Here is a 15381-nt window from a genome sequence, read left to right as displayed (position 1 = left end):
TAGAAAACAAACGCAAAAAAATAAAACGCCCAGGCGTCTCGACGTGATCGCCGAAATACTTATATCAACATTTTCGAGCGACGAAAGATACCGGTTGCTTGAGAAAGATTTAAATCCACAAAAGAGACGTAATCGCCGAAACACTCACTTTTAAGGAAACGACTCCCGCATCCTATCAACAATCAAATCAGAAGCACTAACATACAGAATGAAATCAAAGCAACGTATAAAATCATAAAAATACTTAACATTCGCGGAAAATCAAGCCACAGAGGAAAGAGATACCGCATCAAAAATAAGCATGCTTAAATATTCAAAATTGCAAAACTGCCAGGCAAATAAAACAGTGTTCGAAGGGCGCTCTAAGAAGCCGCCAACGTTAAATTACAGACCAAGAAACATAGTTCAAATTAAAAAGTACAAGACTATTCGTCATCCACCAACTCGCCGTCCACAATGATCTTGAAGGGATCAAGCTCTTCAACTTTGGCCTCTGGATTAAACAAAAGCACCTGCTCCTTAGCACGCCTAAAGTCGTTATCAAAGTATAGCGCCAGAGCCCGCCGTCCTTCGTCTATCGCCAACTCTGACTTTTCTAGCGCAGCTTTCGTCGCGTCCTTCTCTGTCTCCACGGCCTCTTTAGCGTGCTTCATTTCCTCCAGGGCGGATTCAGCGGCTGCTTTGTCTTTCAACGCCTCCTTAAGACGGCTTTCAAGTCCAGAAGACTTATATTTCCATTTCTCCACATCTTCCGCAGCATCATTGTGCTTCTTCTCCACCAAGTCATACTTCGTCTCCAAGCAGTGGCTCAACAACATAGTTCTCAAAGCTGCAGTATGGATATCCGCCACCAGGTCGCTGCACTTAGCTTTCACTCCAGCTTCCACGTCCACCTTAGTAAAGGGTACCTGCTCCTTCATATACCTGCAAGACCATCAAACAATAAAGTCACTAAAGTTCAAAGACCAAACAACCAAAAGGAATCAACGCCTAAGAAAGACAAGAATAATATTATACCGGCGGATGTCAAATCCGGAATGCCAGAAAGAGTCCATCACGTCATCATTCAGAGAAGTCCCTCCGGTCTCTTTTCCCGAAGGAGGGCGACTGCTGCTAGGTTTAGATCCCCGACCCGTCCTCGCCTTCTTGGACGAAGGAGAGGCCGCCGGAGTAGGGGCATTTCCTCCACCAGCACTTTCTAAATCATCCACCTCAATCACACCAGAGTCGCCTTTGCCAGACTCCTTCCTCTTCAACCTCCTCAAGGAAACTCCCCCTGGACTGCTGGACACGTAGCCATCAGGGTTCTTACTTTTCTCCAACTCGGCCAAATACTTCTTCATCTCCGCGCCAGTAAGGGGCAACATTTCGTCTGCGCAAAGTAGAACAAACTCAGGTGAATAAATCAAATAAAACGACAACAAAAACAAATGCGAAACTTTTAAAGGACACTCACGCAAATAGGCTGCCATGCGGACAACGTCGCCCTCCCTATTTAACAAGTCATGGATATTTGTCAATGGAACCTTCTCCAGGAACTGAGTTAGCTCATACTCATAGGGCGACATTGCATCCAAGTCATACCCTTTCACCGCCAAAGGGGCACTGGTCCACCGAAGAGGAAACTTTGGTTCGCCATTCACCAGAACTGAGGACGTCGAGCACCCAGGCGCCCCCTGCACTCTAACGAAAGTATCCCGCCACTCCTTCTTAAAGTTACAAGCGTAAGTGGGAAAGAGCCTCTTTCTAGAGTGAGCAGAGATAGCTATCCAGGTTCCTTTGTTAACGCTTTGGTGCCATAAAATTGGAAAAAGACGGCGACAGAAGGCTCAAGACCCAACGACTTACACAGAATTTCGAAACCACGAATAAACGCCCAGCTATTAGGACGAATCTGTGTGGGCGCCACATTCAGAAACTTCAATACATCCATCTCAAAAGGCGTGAAAGGAATTTTCACGCCGAATTCCTCTAAGACGGCGGTATAGACGAAGTAAGATTCGTCCCCCTCGCCCGCCATCTCTTGATCACACACGCGCTCGTCTGGATCACAAGACAACAACACTACGTCCTCTTCCCGTCCGGCGGCCGAGATGTCGAACTTACTTCGAAATAAATCCATAGCAGAAACATCAACATAAAGGGAATCTTCTAGCAACACTTCTTCCGCAAACAAAGACATCCCTACTAACCTAGAAGGTAACCTCTTCCCCTCCACTGCGCGCGAAGTTCCCTGAAATGGACGAATTTCCCAGCACTCGTCCTCCTTAGTTGCTCCTGAAGTGGCAGACAGAAACACACAATCACTATCACGACCCGACTTAGCACTTGACTCGCTCGAAAGGTCACTAAATAAATCTTCCCCGAATAACCCCTCGTAATAAGCATCCCAATTGATAATCCCATCAACACCGGTAGCATGCCTCAGACACGTTTTTCTCAAATTTTCTTTTTCAATCGGATCACTGGGTTGGATCAATTTCCCCTCACCGTCGCACTCCCTAATTAAAACCATCTCCTAAACTAACGTTTTTCGCTCTAAACATAAAAATACAAAATGAGGGGAAAAGGAAGGGATGAGAAGTCAATAAGTACCTGCGAAAGAGTGGAGGACAAATCTTCAGATGCTATAAACCGACGAACAAAAACGTGAAGATAAGCTAGAGGAGAAGGCAGCAAGGAACGTTGGGAGAATGAAAAGCGAGAAATGAAACCCTAGAAATTCGTTTTTAAAGGAAAGCAAAAGTCGCCTCGGGAAGCGTGTCAGACACAGTTAAGATTAAGACACGTGGCGGTCATCAGCAACTGATGGTATATCAAAAGTCCATAGACACACTAAGAGCGCCTCGCGGAACTCGCCATACGAAAAGGGGCATATAAGGTCGCCTAAGGCGACCTCCTTCGAGCGAAACACACACGAAGCAGACTCGGATAACAAACCATATCGCCTTGTCCCAAGACTCATGCTTGGGGGGCTGTGGGATACGGGCATACGAAACATGAACTCTCAAAGGTCTGTCAAAGCGTCCCGTGACAGCCTCAGTACAAGGCTCCAAGTTCAGGACAGGTTTCTGCCCTCGGGATCTCCTTGACACTCGTTAAACCGCCCTAGGAAAATCCTTCAGAATGACCAAGCTGCATAGCAGGATTTCATGAAACCATCATCACTTCGCCTTGTCCCAAGACTTGTGCTTGGGGGGCTGTGAACCGTCATCATATTCCTAAAGGCGAAGAAGCCCTCCAGAAAAGCTCTAAGCCCTCCAGAAAGGCTCTGAGCCCTCCAGAAAGGCTCGGGCGCCCTCCAAAGGGATCCCATAGCCCTAGCGCGCCCCCTTAAGGGCGCCGCCTCACTAAACTTCTAGAAGCCTCTAGAAGACGCCTAAAAAGCCCAAAATACACAAATACCCCTGTTGCTTGGTTCCCAAGCAAACCAAAACCCAAGCCCATAGCAGCTATAAATACCACTCTTGAGAGCATTCTCAAGGCATCTAATCATCAGTATAAACCCTAGCATACGATTCTTAGCCCTAGAATCCTTACCGTACTTTTTGCAAGTACAGTAATGTTTCCTATATTTGAGTCTGTAATTCTAGTTTTACCGAAACATAGCAATTTTAGGGGGTTTTTAACGTAATTCACGAAGAAATCATGCAAATAGGCAAATCAAGAACAATTGAAGAATTGTCAAGACTTTGAGAAGAAAAAAAGAAGATTCAAGAGGCCTAAGGAGACTTTACATAGGAAGGAATTTTGTTTCCAAGTTTCGGGGCAAGTTATTTGAAGACAAAGACCTAAAAACGACGAAGATCGAAGATATTGGGCCCGAAAGCACATGAGCATGTGCCTAGGGCATGGAATTATGTTACCATGCGCCTAGGGCATGCAAATATGCGCTTAGGGCATATGCAAAAATGGATATGTGCCTCAAGCATATGCCATGCGCCCCAAGCATATGAAAATGTGGGGGGCGTAATCGCCATTTTATTTGTTTTTCTGGGTTTATCTCGCGTTTTCAGCCCAAACACAGTTAGAAATCTCCACGATAAATACCAGCATTACTCATTAAGAATTTCTCGTTCAGAACTGTAGCAATTCAAGAGGAATGCTGCTTTGGAGCTTCGGGAGAGAATCTATCTTCTCCTTGATTTTCTAGGGTATGTTTTTATCTTTAGTAATTTATTTTTAGTTACCATGTGTAACTAAATCTTTTTAGGTTAGAGTTGTAAGATGTGAAGGTGAGAAAAACACAAGAAGGGGGGTTGAATTGTGGGGGGTTGAATTGTGTTAGCTTTTTCTTCTCTTAAAATTAAAGTCACTGATCAGAAGCTGATAGAGTTCAGGTTCTGATGCAATGTTTAGAATCTAAATGCAACGGATAATTAAAGAGAGAGAGAGAGAGAGAGAGAGAGAGAGAGAGAGAGAGAAGAAAGACACAAAACAATTTATAGCAGTTCCTTCCACAATCCGGAAGTAGTCCACTCCTCCTTGCACTTCCAATGAGAGTTCACTAAAATCAATATCTGATTACAATTGCTCGAGCTCAACAACAAGATGCTTCAAACTACTCAAGCACAACTGCAATTGCAAGAGGTTTCCTAATGCTCAAGCACAACTGCAAGAGACTTCCTATACTCAAACACAACTGCAAGAGACTTCTATTCAAACAAAATTACAAAGAAAATTGTTTGAGGTTGAACACTTGATATACAATCAGTGGTGTTCACAATACAAATCAGATACAGACTCTTAAGACATTAGAATTTCTAAGATATGAAAGTTGTTAATAAATTCTAAGTGAACTTTGATGTGAAACAATTTCAGCAGAGGTTTGGCTCTTTTAAAATTGTGTGAGTCTCTTAGAAATCTTCAAGTCTTCACTCCTTTATATAGAGGTGTGAAAGAGACGTTGATGATTTCCAGCACATCAAAAGAGTCGTTGTTGAAGCTTGATCAAATCACCAATGATTTGTTGCCTGATATGGTTATTGTCCTGTGAAGGAACAATTTCAAATCCATTCCAAGAGTAGAGAGACACCAGCATTGATATAGTTGTTATGTTTAACTCGTGCAGACGTGAAGAGTGGAGTAGTGGTTGTACAATTGTACTATTGTTCTTTATCAACGTTCTTTAGTGAATAAACATCCAATGTCTTCAAATTCCTCTGAATTAGCTGTTGCTCCAGGCTTCCAATCCTTCTGCGATCACAGGAAATAGAACATAACATTTAACAACTTTGTATATTCTAGTCTTCAGCTTTTGATGATCTTCAGCTTCTGATGACGTCAACTTTTGGTATACAACTTCTGATGAGCTGCTTCTGATGACGTCGGCTTCTGGTGGAAAGCTTCTGATGAGCAGCTTCTGTTGAACTGCTTCTGATGAACTTCAGATGCTATCTTTTTCAAACTCTATCTTGTAACTCAAGCTTCCATTGAATAAATTCCATTGCTCTAATTCCAGAACCTATGCTTGATATATAAATACATTAAATTTTTGTCTATGGTCCTCCACACTTGAACAAATATTAGCATATCCAATTGACATTTTTAATACCTTGTTATCATCAAAACTCAAAGGGTAATGTTAAACGCATTTTGTTCCAACAATTTCCCCTTTTTGATGATGATAAATTCTAGTATTAAAATGTTCAATTGTTGTTAATCTAATTAAAAAGTTGACTTTTAGGGTATGACGTTTGTAAGCTCCCCCTAATTCCAATAGCTCTTCAAGTAGAGGTTTGTAAGCTCCCCCTAAGTTCTATACCAGTTAATTAAATTCATTTTAAAAACGTAATAACACTTAAAATAATCTCACATGTAATTAAAGACTAAAAGATGAGAAACAGGTTCTCCTAATTCAATTTTAAATTAAAATTAAAATTAGTGGGGCTCGGAGACTTAATACTATATCTACTCCCCTTTTTGTCATCAACAAAAAGTATATATAAAATAAAAAAAATAAAGATCAAAACAGGGAAGTAAAAAAAACATGAGAAAATTCTAAGCAATATCAATCAAAAATATCAGCAATAATAGCACATAAGAATTGTCAGAAGCAAAATGCATTTTATCAGAGCAGTAAAGGAGAGAAACATTGTTCAGAAGCATAAAAGAACATCAGAAATGAATTAAAAACAAGATAAAGAGTGTGTGCTATAGGGATTGGCTTTTTCTTCATCATTTCCATCATCTCCTTCATCATATTTGTCATATCCTCTGATTGCTTCTTCATTGCTTCCTTTAGCTCATTGTAACCTCTAGCTTGAGCTCCTCATACATCAACTTTTGCTCAAAAAGTTCCTTCTCAAGCTTCTGAATCTTCTTCTCTTGTTCAGAATCCCTTTTTAGCTTCTCAAGAAATGGAGCATCAGCGTGCACTTGCAGCTTTGTTAACCAATTCAAGCTTAGGTCTTCTTGAACACTTGCAATGATAAAGAGGAGAATTTGATAACTTTTGAAGCAGATCCATTCTTGAACCAGATGTTAAGAGTGTTGATAGACTCCTTATGAGCTTCTAAAGATAACTTTTGAAGTTCAAACTTGACTATATCAACTCTTTCTTTGAGGGCAGTCCATTTATCTTCATAGTTCTCAAGATGAAAAAAGTTATTTCTGGACTTCACAAGCTTGTTCAGATCATCAAAGATGTTCTCACATACCTCTTTTAATATGACAGAGTCCAGTAAAAGGATAGATGGAGGTGAGACATGTGTAGTTATGATTTGAGGAATGATTTGGTGAGAAGAGTTAGGTATATCTGTGCTTATGATTTCAGTAGAAGCAGTATGGTTAGGTTCAAAGGATGGGTCATGAACTGTCTCTAAGACAAAAGGAGAAGATGAGTCCATTGATAGATTAGTTTGAACAACATGCTCATCTTCAACAACAGAATCTGATGTGATCATATAGTCAGGTTCAGTAGAGGGTTCATGAGAAGGTTGAGGTTTAAATGTAGCTTCTGAAGAGACAAAGGGTAAAGCTACACTTATAGGTTGTACAGTATGAGTTTGTTCTTCTGATAAGGAAGGATTACTGTCAGAAACAGATTGTTCATGAAAGGATGATATTTGGTTGGCTATGTTTCTTAGTGCAATGCAAAAGGAAATGTTAGAATGGGTGGCACTAAGATGGTATGGTTTGTAATCAGGATGAATGACCAAATCAATACATGTATATGAAGCCATTTGTAAGTTTGGTTGTTGATGTTTGGGGCTTTCTGAAACATATGTATCAAGAACTGTTTCAGAGGCTTTCTCTGAGTTTGGCTTAAAACCAGGTAACTCACCATTATAGTGATATTCTAGTTCATCAAGAATAGATGAATCATTGGTTTGGGTAGTTGGTTGAGGTTGAGATGATGTTGATGTAGCTTCAGGATTATCAGAAGTTGGTTCTGCTTGCTCACCTTCAAAGTGCCCATCAACAAATATCATTTGAAGTGGTTTTGCAAATTCAGGCATAAACTAGTGATCAGCAGGCAAATTCTTACATAATCCAAGTCCTTGATCTACTAAATCACCAATTCTATCATCTATTGATTTTGGTTCAGAAGTTTCAACATCATCTGGCTTTTTAGTAGTTTTGGAAGATGGTGATGAGGTTATAGCTTTATGTGAGGTTTTATAGACTCTATTCGATGGAATGTTATCTATATCAGTTGAGGGTGAGGATGAGGTTGAGTCTAGATCTGTTATACTATCAGAAGTATTGTGAGAAAGACTTTTACGTATAGTTGCATCAGCTTCTGAAGTGTTATCTTCTGAACATGCAACTTTCTCCCTCTTGACCTCCATTGCAGCCCTCATAAGGTCACCAGTTTCCTTGAAAACTAAGCCTTGAACATCTTCAGCTAGCTTTACTACCTTCTGAGCATCTTTCCTTGCAGTTTCCTTCACCAAGGTAGCTGCAGGAATTTCTACTTGACTTGCAACAGTCAAAGCTTTCTCAACAAGAGAAGCATCTTGATCATCATTTGCCTTCCTCCTCTGTTCAACTCTTGAAACCAAATTGGATGAAGCTTCAACTTCAGCATCTTCTTGAAGTACATAGTCTGATTCCTTCATCTTTCTTACACTTCTCTTTTTCTTTGGAATCTTAGGTTGAGCAAGTACAACTTCTGAAGATCCATTTGAAGTTCCACCTCTGGTTCTCTTGCTCAAAATCTTAGCAGGTTCCAGTTCAGAAGCTTCTTCTTGAATGGTAGGTAGAGAAGGTTCAACAACATTCACTTGAGGAGCAACCTTGGCTTTCTTAGTCTTCCTAGGCTTTGGTTCAGAAGCTTCATCTTCAACTGCTTCTGAAGTGGATTTCTTGGATTTTCTCTTCTTTGCAATTCTCAGAGGAGCTCTGTAACACCCGAATTTTAATAGTAATTCTCAGTATTATTAATAGATAAAATTAATATAACTATTTGGTAAAAATTACTATTATTGTTATTAGTAGTAGTGATGCTTGGTGTTATTAAATTAAATCCTTCGTGGATATAGGGTTTACGAATAATGAGGAAGTTAGGAGGAGTTCACTAGTCGAGTTAATAATGTGAGAAAAACAATATTAGGAAGAAGCTAGTGTGCCATTGTTGAGAAAATATTTTTTGGTGGTCATTAATATTTTATGTGAATTAAAATAATAAAGAGAGAAAAGATATAATAAAGAATAGGGATGAGAGGTGAGAAATCAATCAATAGTATCAATAGTATATATATAAAGTAAGGTTTTTTATGCCACATGTCACTTCCATATTCATTCTCAATATTTTTATTATTTTTTCTATTTTATTTAACATAAATGTCTCAACAAACTTTTGATCTTATGCACTCAGTATTTTTTATCTCAACAAACTACACATCAATCAATCAATCAATCAATAGTATATATATAAAGTAAGGTTTTTTATGCCACATGTCACTTCCACATTCATTCTCAATATTTTTATTATTTTTTCTATTTTATTTAACATAAATATGCACTCAGTATTTTTTATCTCAACAAACTACACATCAATCAATCAATCAATAGTATATATATAAAGTAAGGTTTTTTATGCCACATGTCACTTCCATATTCATTCTCAATATTTTTATTATTTTTTCTATTTTATTTAACATAAATATGCACTCAGTATTTTTTATCTCAACAAACTACACATCAATCAATCAATCAATAGTATATATATAAAGTAAGGTTTTTTATGCCACATGTCACTTCCATATTCATTCTCAATATTTTTTATTATTTTTTCTATTTTATTTAACATAAATATGCACTCAGTATTTTTTATCTCAACAAACTACACATCAATCAATCAATCAATAGTATATATATAAAGTAAGGTTTTTTATGCCACATGTCACTTCCATATTCATTCTCAATATTTTTATTATTTTTTCTATTTTATTTAACATAAATATGCACTCAGTATTTTTTATCTCAACAAACTACACATCAATCAATCAATCAATCAATAGTATATATATATAAAGTAAGGTTTTTTATGCCACATGTCACTTCCACATTCATTCTCAATATTTTTATTATTTTTTCTATTTTATTTAACATAAATATGCACTCAGTATTTTTTATCTCAACAAACTACACATCAATCAATCAATCAATAGTATATATATAAAGTAAGGTTTTTTATGCCACATGTCACTTCCATATTCATTCTCAATATTTTTATTATTTTTTCTATTTTATTTAACATAAATGTCTCAACAAACTTTTGATCTTATGCACTCAGTATTTTTTATCTCAACAAACTACACATCAATCAATCAATCAATCAATATTTTTATTATTTTTTCTATTTTTAAAAACCAATATTTTATTTAACAAAAATCGGGTTTTCGGGCTACTTGATCGAATTGCTCCGAAACATCCCCAGAAAATCAGAAAAAATTCAAGGACCATGACTCCCTTAGAAGGGACTTCTTACGGGACTCCGCCCCTCAAAATCCAAAATTCCATCGTTTAGACTCATTTTTCATTTTTATTAATTTTTCATATTCTCAGAAAAATCCGAAAAAATTTCCATTAGTTTTATTTGATTTTTAGAATTTTTTGGTACTATTTTTTTTATATTTTTATGATTTTATTTGACAGGTTTTTAGCATTTTTTTACTTAGTTTTTTGTTGTTTTTAAAAGGAAAACTCAAAACTATTGAAATGTGAGAGAGTCTGATGGCTGATTATACATAAGAATTGTCCGTATTATAAAATCCGAAATAGTAAACATGAATCCAAATTTTAAAATCCGAAATGCACAAGGGCATTTTTAGAAATTTTACAGGGCGCGGGAGAACGCAATAGGGTGGGAAAGTAATAGTCCATGTTTAAAGGACCCAAAACTATTACCACTTGGACTAATTCATTATTGATTTTGTTACACTTTTTATTCTTACATTGGACATTCATCTCATCATTTATATTTATTTTTAATTTTTTTTTTTGAAATATTTATATTTATTTTTATGATATTATTATAATTGTAAATTTAAATAAATTCAATCTAATATACTGATACGTGTATTCGTGCACACAAACTTATAAAACTTATTTAATATCTAACCCGGGCAACGCCGGGTCTCTAAACTAGTATATATATAAAGTAAGGTTTTTTATGCCACGTGCCGCTTCCACATTTATTCTCAATATTTATATATTTTTTTCTATATTTTATTTGACAACTTATTTGACATAAAAATCTCAGCAAACTTTTGATCTTATCCACTAAATATTTTATTTAATTTTATATTTAATTCCTAATGTTTTGTGTAGCCAAAATATCTCAACAAACTATATATAATACTTTCAATACTATCCATTAAATCTTCCTTTATTTTTTTTCTTTCTTTTTTTTTAGGAAAAGAAGTTTCTATTAGTTTTTTTCATTGAGGAAAAAAAGGCTTCGATTTGTTTTTTTTTAACTATAAATAAAGGAGAATTTTTTAATCACGTAAACACATATTTTGAGCAGAAACTGAAACTTAAACCTTCTTTTGATCTAAGCTTTTTCTTTCTTCAGGTTTGATAAACACCTATACTATTGTTTCTTTTACTTTTACTTATGCTTAGATTTTTATTTTTATATATAATATAAGAGGGAACTAACACCTACGAGTGAGTTTACTGATTGTTTTTTTTCCAGGTCCTTGAACTATTGTTGTTGGCATCCATTACAAACACCTACGAGTTTCAGGTGCTTGAAATAACACCTATACTATTGTTTCTATTTTACGTCCTTGAACTAACACCTATACTATTTTTTTTTTCTCTTTTCGATTGAACAGTAGCGTTTTAATATTATTAATCACTTATACTATTATCACATATACTTTTTTTTAGGTTCTTTTCGTTTCAATATTATTAATCAGTAGCGTTTTGATATTAATAATAATATTTCAGGTCCTAAAATATTATTATTTCACCAGTAGCGTTTTAATATTATTAATCACCTATACTATCACTTTATGATAACACCTATACTATTATTTCCCCTTCAAAAAAAAACATATACTATTATTTCAGGTCCTTATTTCTAAATCTATACTATTATTTCAGGTCCTTATTTCTAAATCAATCAATAGTATATATATAAAGTAAGGTTTGTTATGCCACGTGTCACTTCCACATTCATTCTCAATATTTTTATTATTTTTTCTATTTTTAAAAATCAATATTTTATTTTTTGTCAAAAAAAAAACCAATATTTTATTTAACATAAATATCTCAACAAACTTCTGATCTTATGCACTCAGTATTTATTTTTATTTTTATTGAATTTCTAATCAATAGTATATATATAAAGTAAGGTTTTTTATGCCACATGTCACTTCCACATTCATTCTCAATATTTTTATTATTTTTTCTATTTTATTTAACATAAATATCTCAACAAACTTTTGATCTTATGCACTCAGTATTTTTTATCTCAACAAACTACACATCAATCAATCAATCAATCAATCAATAGTATATATATATAAAGTAAGGTTTTTTATGCCACATGTCACTTCCACATTCATTCTCAATATTTTTATTATTTTTTCTATTTTATTTAACATAAATATCTCAACAAACTACATATCAATCAATCAATAGTATATATATAAAGTAAGGTTTTTTATGCCACATGTCGCTTCCACATTCATTCTCAATATTTTTATTATTTTTTCTATTTTATTTAACATAAATATCTCAACAAACTACACATCAATCAATCAATCAATAGTATATATATAAAGTAAGGTTTTTTATGCCACATGTCACTTCCACATTCATTCTCAATATTTTTATTATTTTTTCTATTTTATTTAACATAAATATCTCAACAAACTACACATCAATCAATCAATAGTATCAATAGTATATATATAAAGTAAGGTTTTTTATGCCACATGTCGCTTCCACGTTTATTCTCAATATTTTTATATTTTTTCTATATTTTATTTAACATCTTATTTGACATAAAAATCTCAGCAAATTTTTGATCTTATCCACTACATATTTTATTTAATTTTATATTTAATTCCTAATATTTTGTGTAGCCAAAATATCTCAACAAACTATATATAATACTTTCAATACTATCCATTAAATCTTACTTTATTTTTTTTCTTTCTTTTTTTTAGGAAAAGAAGTTGCAATTAGTTTTTTTCATTGAGGAAAAAAAGGCTTCAAATTGTTTTTTTTAACTATAAATAAAGGAGAATTTTTTAATCACGTAAACACATATTTTGAGCAGAAACTAAAACTCAAACCTTCTTTTGATCTAAGTTTTTTCTTTCTTTTGGTTTGACAAACACCTATACTATTGTTTCTTTTACTTATGCTTATGCTTAGATTTTTATTTTTATATTATGAGAGGGAACTAACACCTACGTGTGAGTTTACCGATTGTTTTTTTTTCCTTTCAGGTCCTTGAACTATTGTTGCTGGCATCCATTACAAACACCTACGAGTTTCAGGTCCTTAACTAACACCTATACTATTGTTTCTGTTTCAAGTCCTTGAACTAACACCTATACTATCTTTTTTTTCTTTTCGTTTCAACAGTAGCGTTTTTATATTATTAATCACCTATACTGTTATCACCTATACTATTTTTTTCAAGTCCTTTTCGTTTTAATATTATTAATCAGTAGCGTTTTGATTTTAATAATAATATTTCAGGACTTGAAATATTTTTATTTAATTTTATATTTAATTCCTAATATTTTATGTAGTCAAACTGTCTCAACAAACTATATATGATACTTTCAATACTATCCTCCTTCAAAAAATAAAAATACTTTCAATACTATCTATTAAATATTACTTTTTTTTAGGAAAAGAAGTTTCAATTAGTTACTATCTAATCTTTTAGCACCATATTATTCAATTAGTTTTTTTCATTGAGGAAAAAAAGGCTTCAATTTTTTTTTAACTATAAATAAAGGAGAATTTTTTAATCACGTAATCACATATTTTGAGCAAAAACTGAAACTCAAACCTTCTTTTGATCTAAGCTTTTTCTTTCTTCAAGTTTGACAAACACCTATACTATTGTTTTTTTACTTATGCTTAGATTTTTATTTTTATATATAATATAAGAGGGAACTAACACCTACGAGTGAGTTTACTGATTGTTTTTTTTCTTCATGTCCTTGAACTATTGTTGTTGGCATCCATTACAAACACCTACGAGTTTCAGGTGCTTGAACTAACACCTATACTATTTTTTTTCTCTTTTCGATTCAACAGTAGCGTTTTAATATTATTAATCACCTATACTATTATCACATATACTATTTTTTCAGGTCCTTTTTGTTTCAATATTATTAATCAGTAGCGTTTTGATTTTATTAATAATATTTCAGGTCCTAAAATATTATTATTTCACGAGTAGCGTTTTAATATTATTAATCAACTATACTATTATTTCAGGTCTTTATTTCTAAATAATTATTATACACATATATCAACCACTTTTTAATCCTGCTTTTTAATATAACATATTTTCATCTTTTTGTTATTTTTATTTTTTGATTTTTGTAGACGAATTTTTAAACAGCATTTTAAAAATTTTAATCATGTTTACGCACACTTGCAATACCTTCATTCAAATTTGATTCCTATTTAACCAATAAGTTTCATCAATTTGGTTTCTAATTTTCTTTTTCAGAAATTATGGTTGCCAAATTTGACCTCATTGATAGCATAACAATCAATAATAAGTACAGAGTATGGAGATTCAAGATTAGGATCATTAGAATGTGGAGAATGCCAAACTTTAAATATATAGACCAGGTTGATTTAATCGATATGGTTTTCATGGATGAAAAAGTATGCATCGGTTCTTTTTCCTTATTAACTTTTATTTGTTTTGTTTTATTATTGTTTTATTATTCACAATTTTTGTTGACTGAAAGTAGGAGTCCCAATAATGTTGATGAGAAATATTGACCAAGCCAATGGATTGTGTAATGGAACAAGATTGAAGGTACGAAAATTGGGAAACAACGTCTTTGAGTGCACAATTCTGACTGGGACAAATATCGGAGACATTGTTCTCATTCCTAGAATGAGCATGATTACAGACAACCTTAATCTACCATTCAAGTTTAAAAGAAGAAAATTTCCAGTATCCATTTGTTTTTGTATGACCATTAACAAATCTCAAGGACAAACACTTTCAGTTGTTGGGTTGTATCTTTCAAGACCAGTCTTTAGTCATGGTCAACTGTATATTGCTCTTTCAAGGGTTAAAAGTAAGCAAGAGCTAAGATACTTATTGAAAATAGTGTTGATCTTCTTCCGAATACAACAATTAATGTTGTATACAAAGAAGTATTTGAAAACTTAATATAGAAAGATATGTAGCATTTGTCTTTTATACATTAGTTGGGATTTAATTTTATCGACAAAGTACTATTCCTTTCAATTATTACATTATTATATTTTATTTTTGCATACTACACTTATTAATTACTACTTTTGTATTCCAAGATTAGATAGCTTATTTTATGTTCGTTAATAATTTTTATTTTTAAATTTAAATCATTTCAATTTTTTTCATGTATGTGTCCATGAACATAACCTTATTTAATATTTTCTATGACTATCCCGGGCAACGCCGGGTCACTACACTAATATTTTCTATGACTATCCCGGGCAACGCCGGGTCACTACACTAGTATTTTATGTAGCAGAAATATCTTAACAAACTACACATCAATCAATCAATCAATCAATCAATCAATCAATAATATATATATATATAAAGTAAGTTTTTTTATGTCACGTGCCACTTCCACATTCATTCTCAATATTTTTATTATTTTTTCTATTTTTAAAAACCAATATTGTATTTAACATAAATATCTCTACAAACTTTTGATC

General features: G+C 33.7%; 1 protein-coding gene and 1 long non-coding RNA gene across 2 annotated transcripts; one reads left to right on the top strand and one right to left on the bottom strand.

Annotated features, from left to right (window-relative positions):
- Nucleotides 1-282: 282 nt before the first annotated feature.
- Nucleotides 283-1456, bottom strand: LOC146924726 (uncharacterized). The gene is made up of 2 exons (XM_085710960.1): nt 1018-1456; nt 283-924 (listed from the first exon to the last, which is right to left on the bottom strand). The coding sequence occupies exons 1-2, from the start codon at nt 1365-1367 to the stop codon at nt 426-428; spliced, it is 849 nt and encodes a 282-aa protein (XP_085567086.1). The 5' UTR covers nt 1368-1456; the 3' UTR covers nt 283-425.
- A 12146-nt stretch (nt 1457-13602) lies between these two features.
- LOC146924725 (uncharacterized) lies at nt 13603-14970 on the top strand. Its single transcript, XR_015010992.1, has 2 exons — nt 13603-14325; nt 14415-14970. It is a non-coding gene; the product is annotated as an uncharacterized LOC146924725 (long non-coding RNA).
- The last annotated feature ends 411 nt before the right edge of the window (nt 14971-15381 follow it).

The sequence above is a fragment of the Medicago sativa genome, chromosome 5 (assembly GCF_051527215.1).
Source record: "Medicago sativa cultivar Bolivia chromosome 5, Bolivia_mono, whole genome shotgun sequence".
NCBI lineage: Eukaryota > Viridiplantae > Streptophyta > Magnoliopsida > Fabales > Fabaceae > Medicago > Medicago sativa.
The sequence above is the reverse complement of the archived record's forward strand: the minus strand, read 5'-3'. Positions and strand labels throughout refer to the sequence as shown.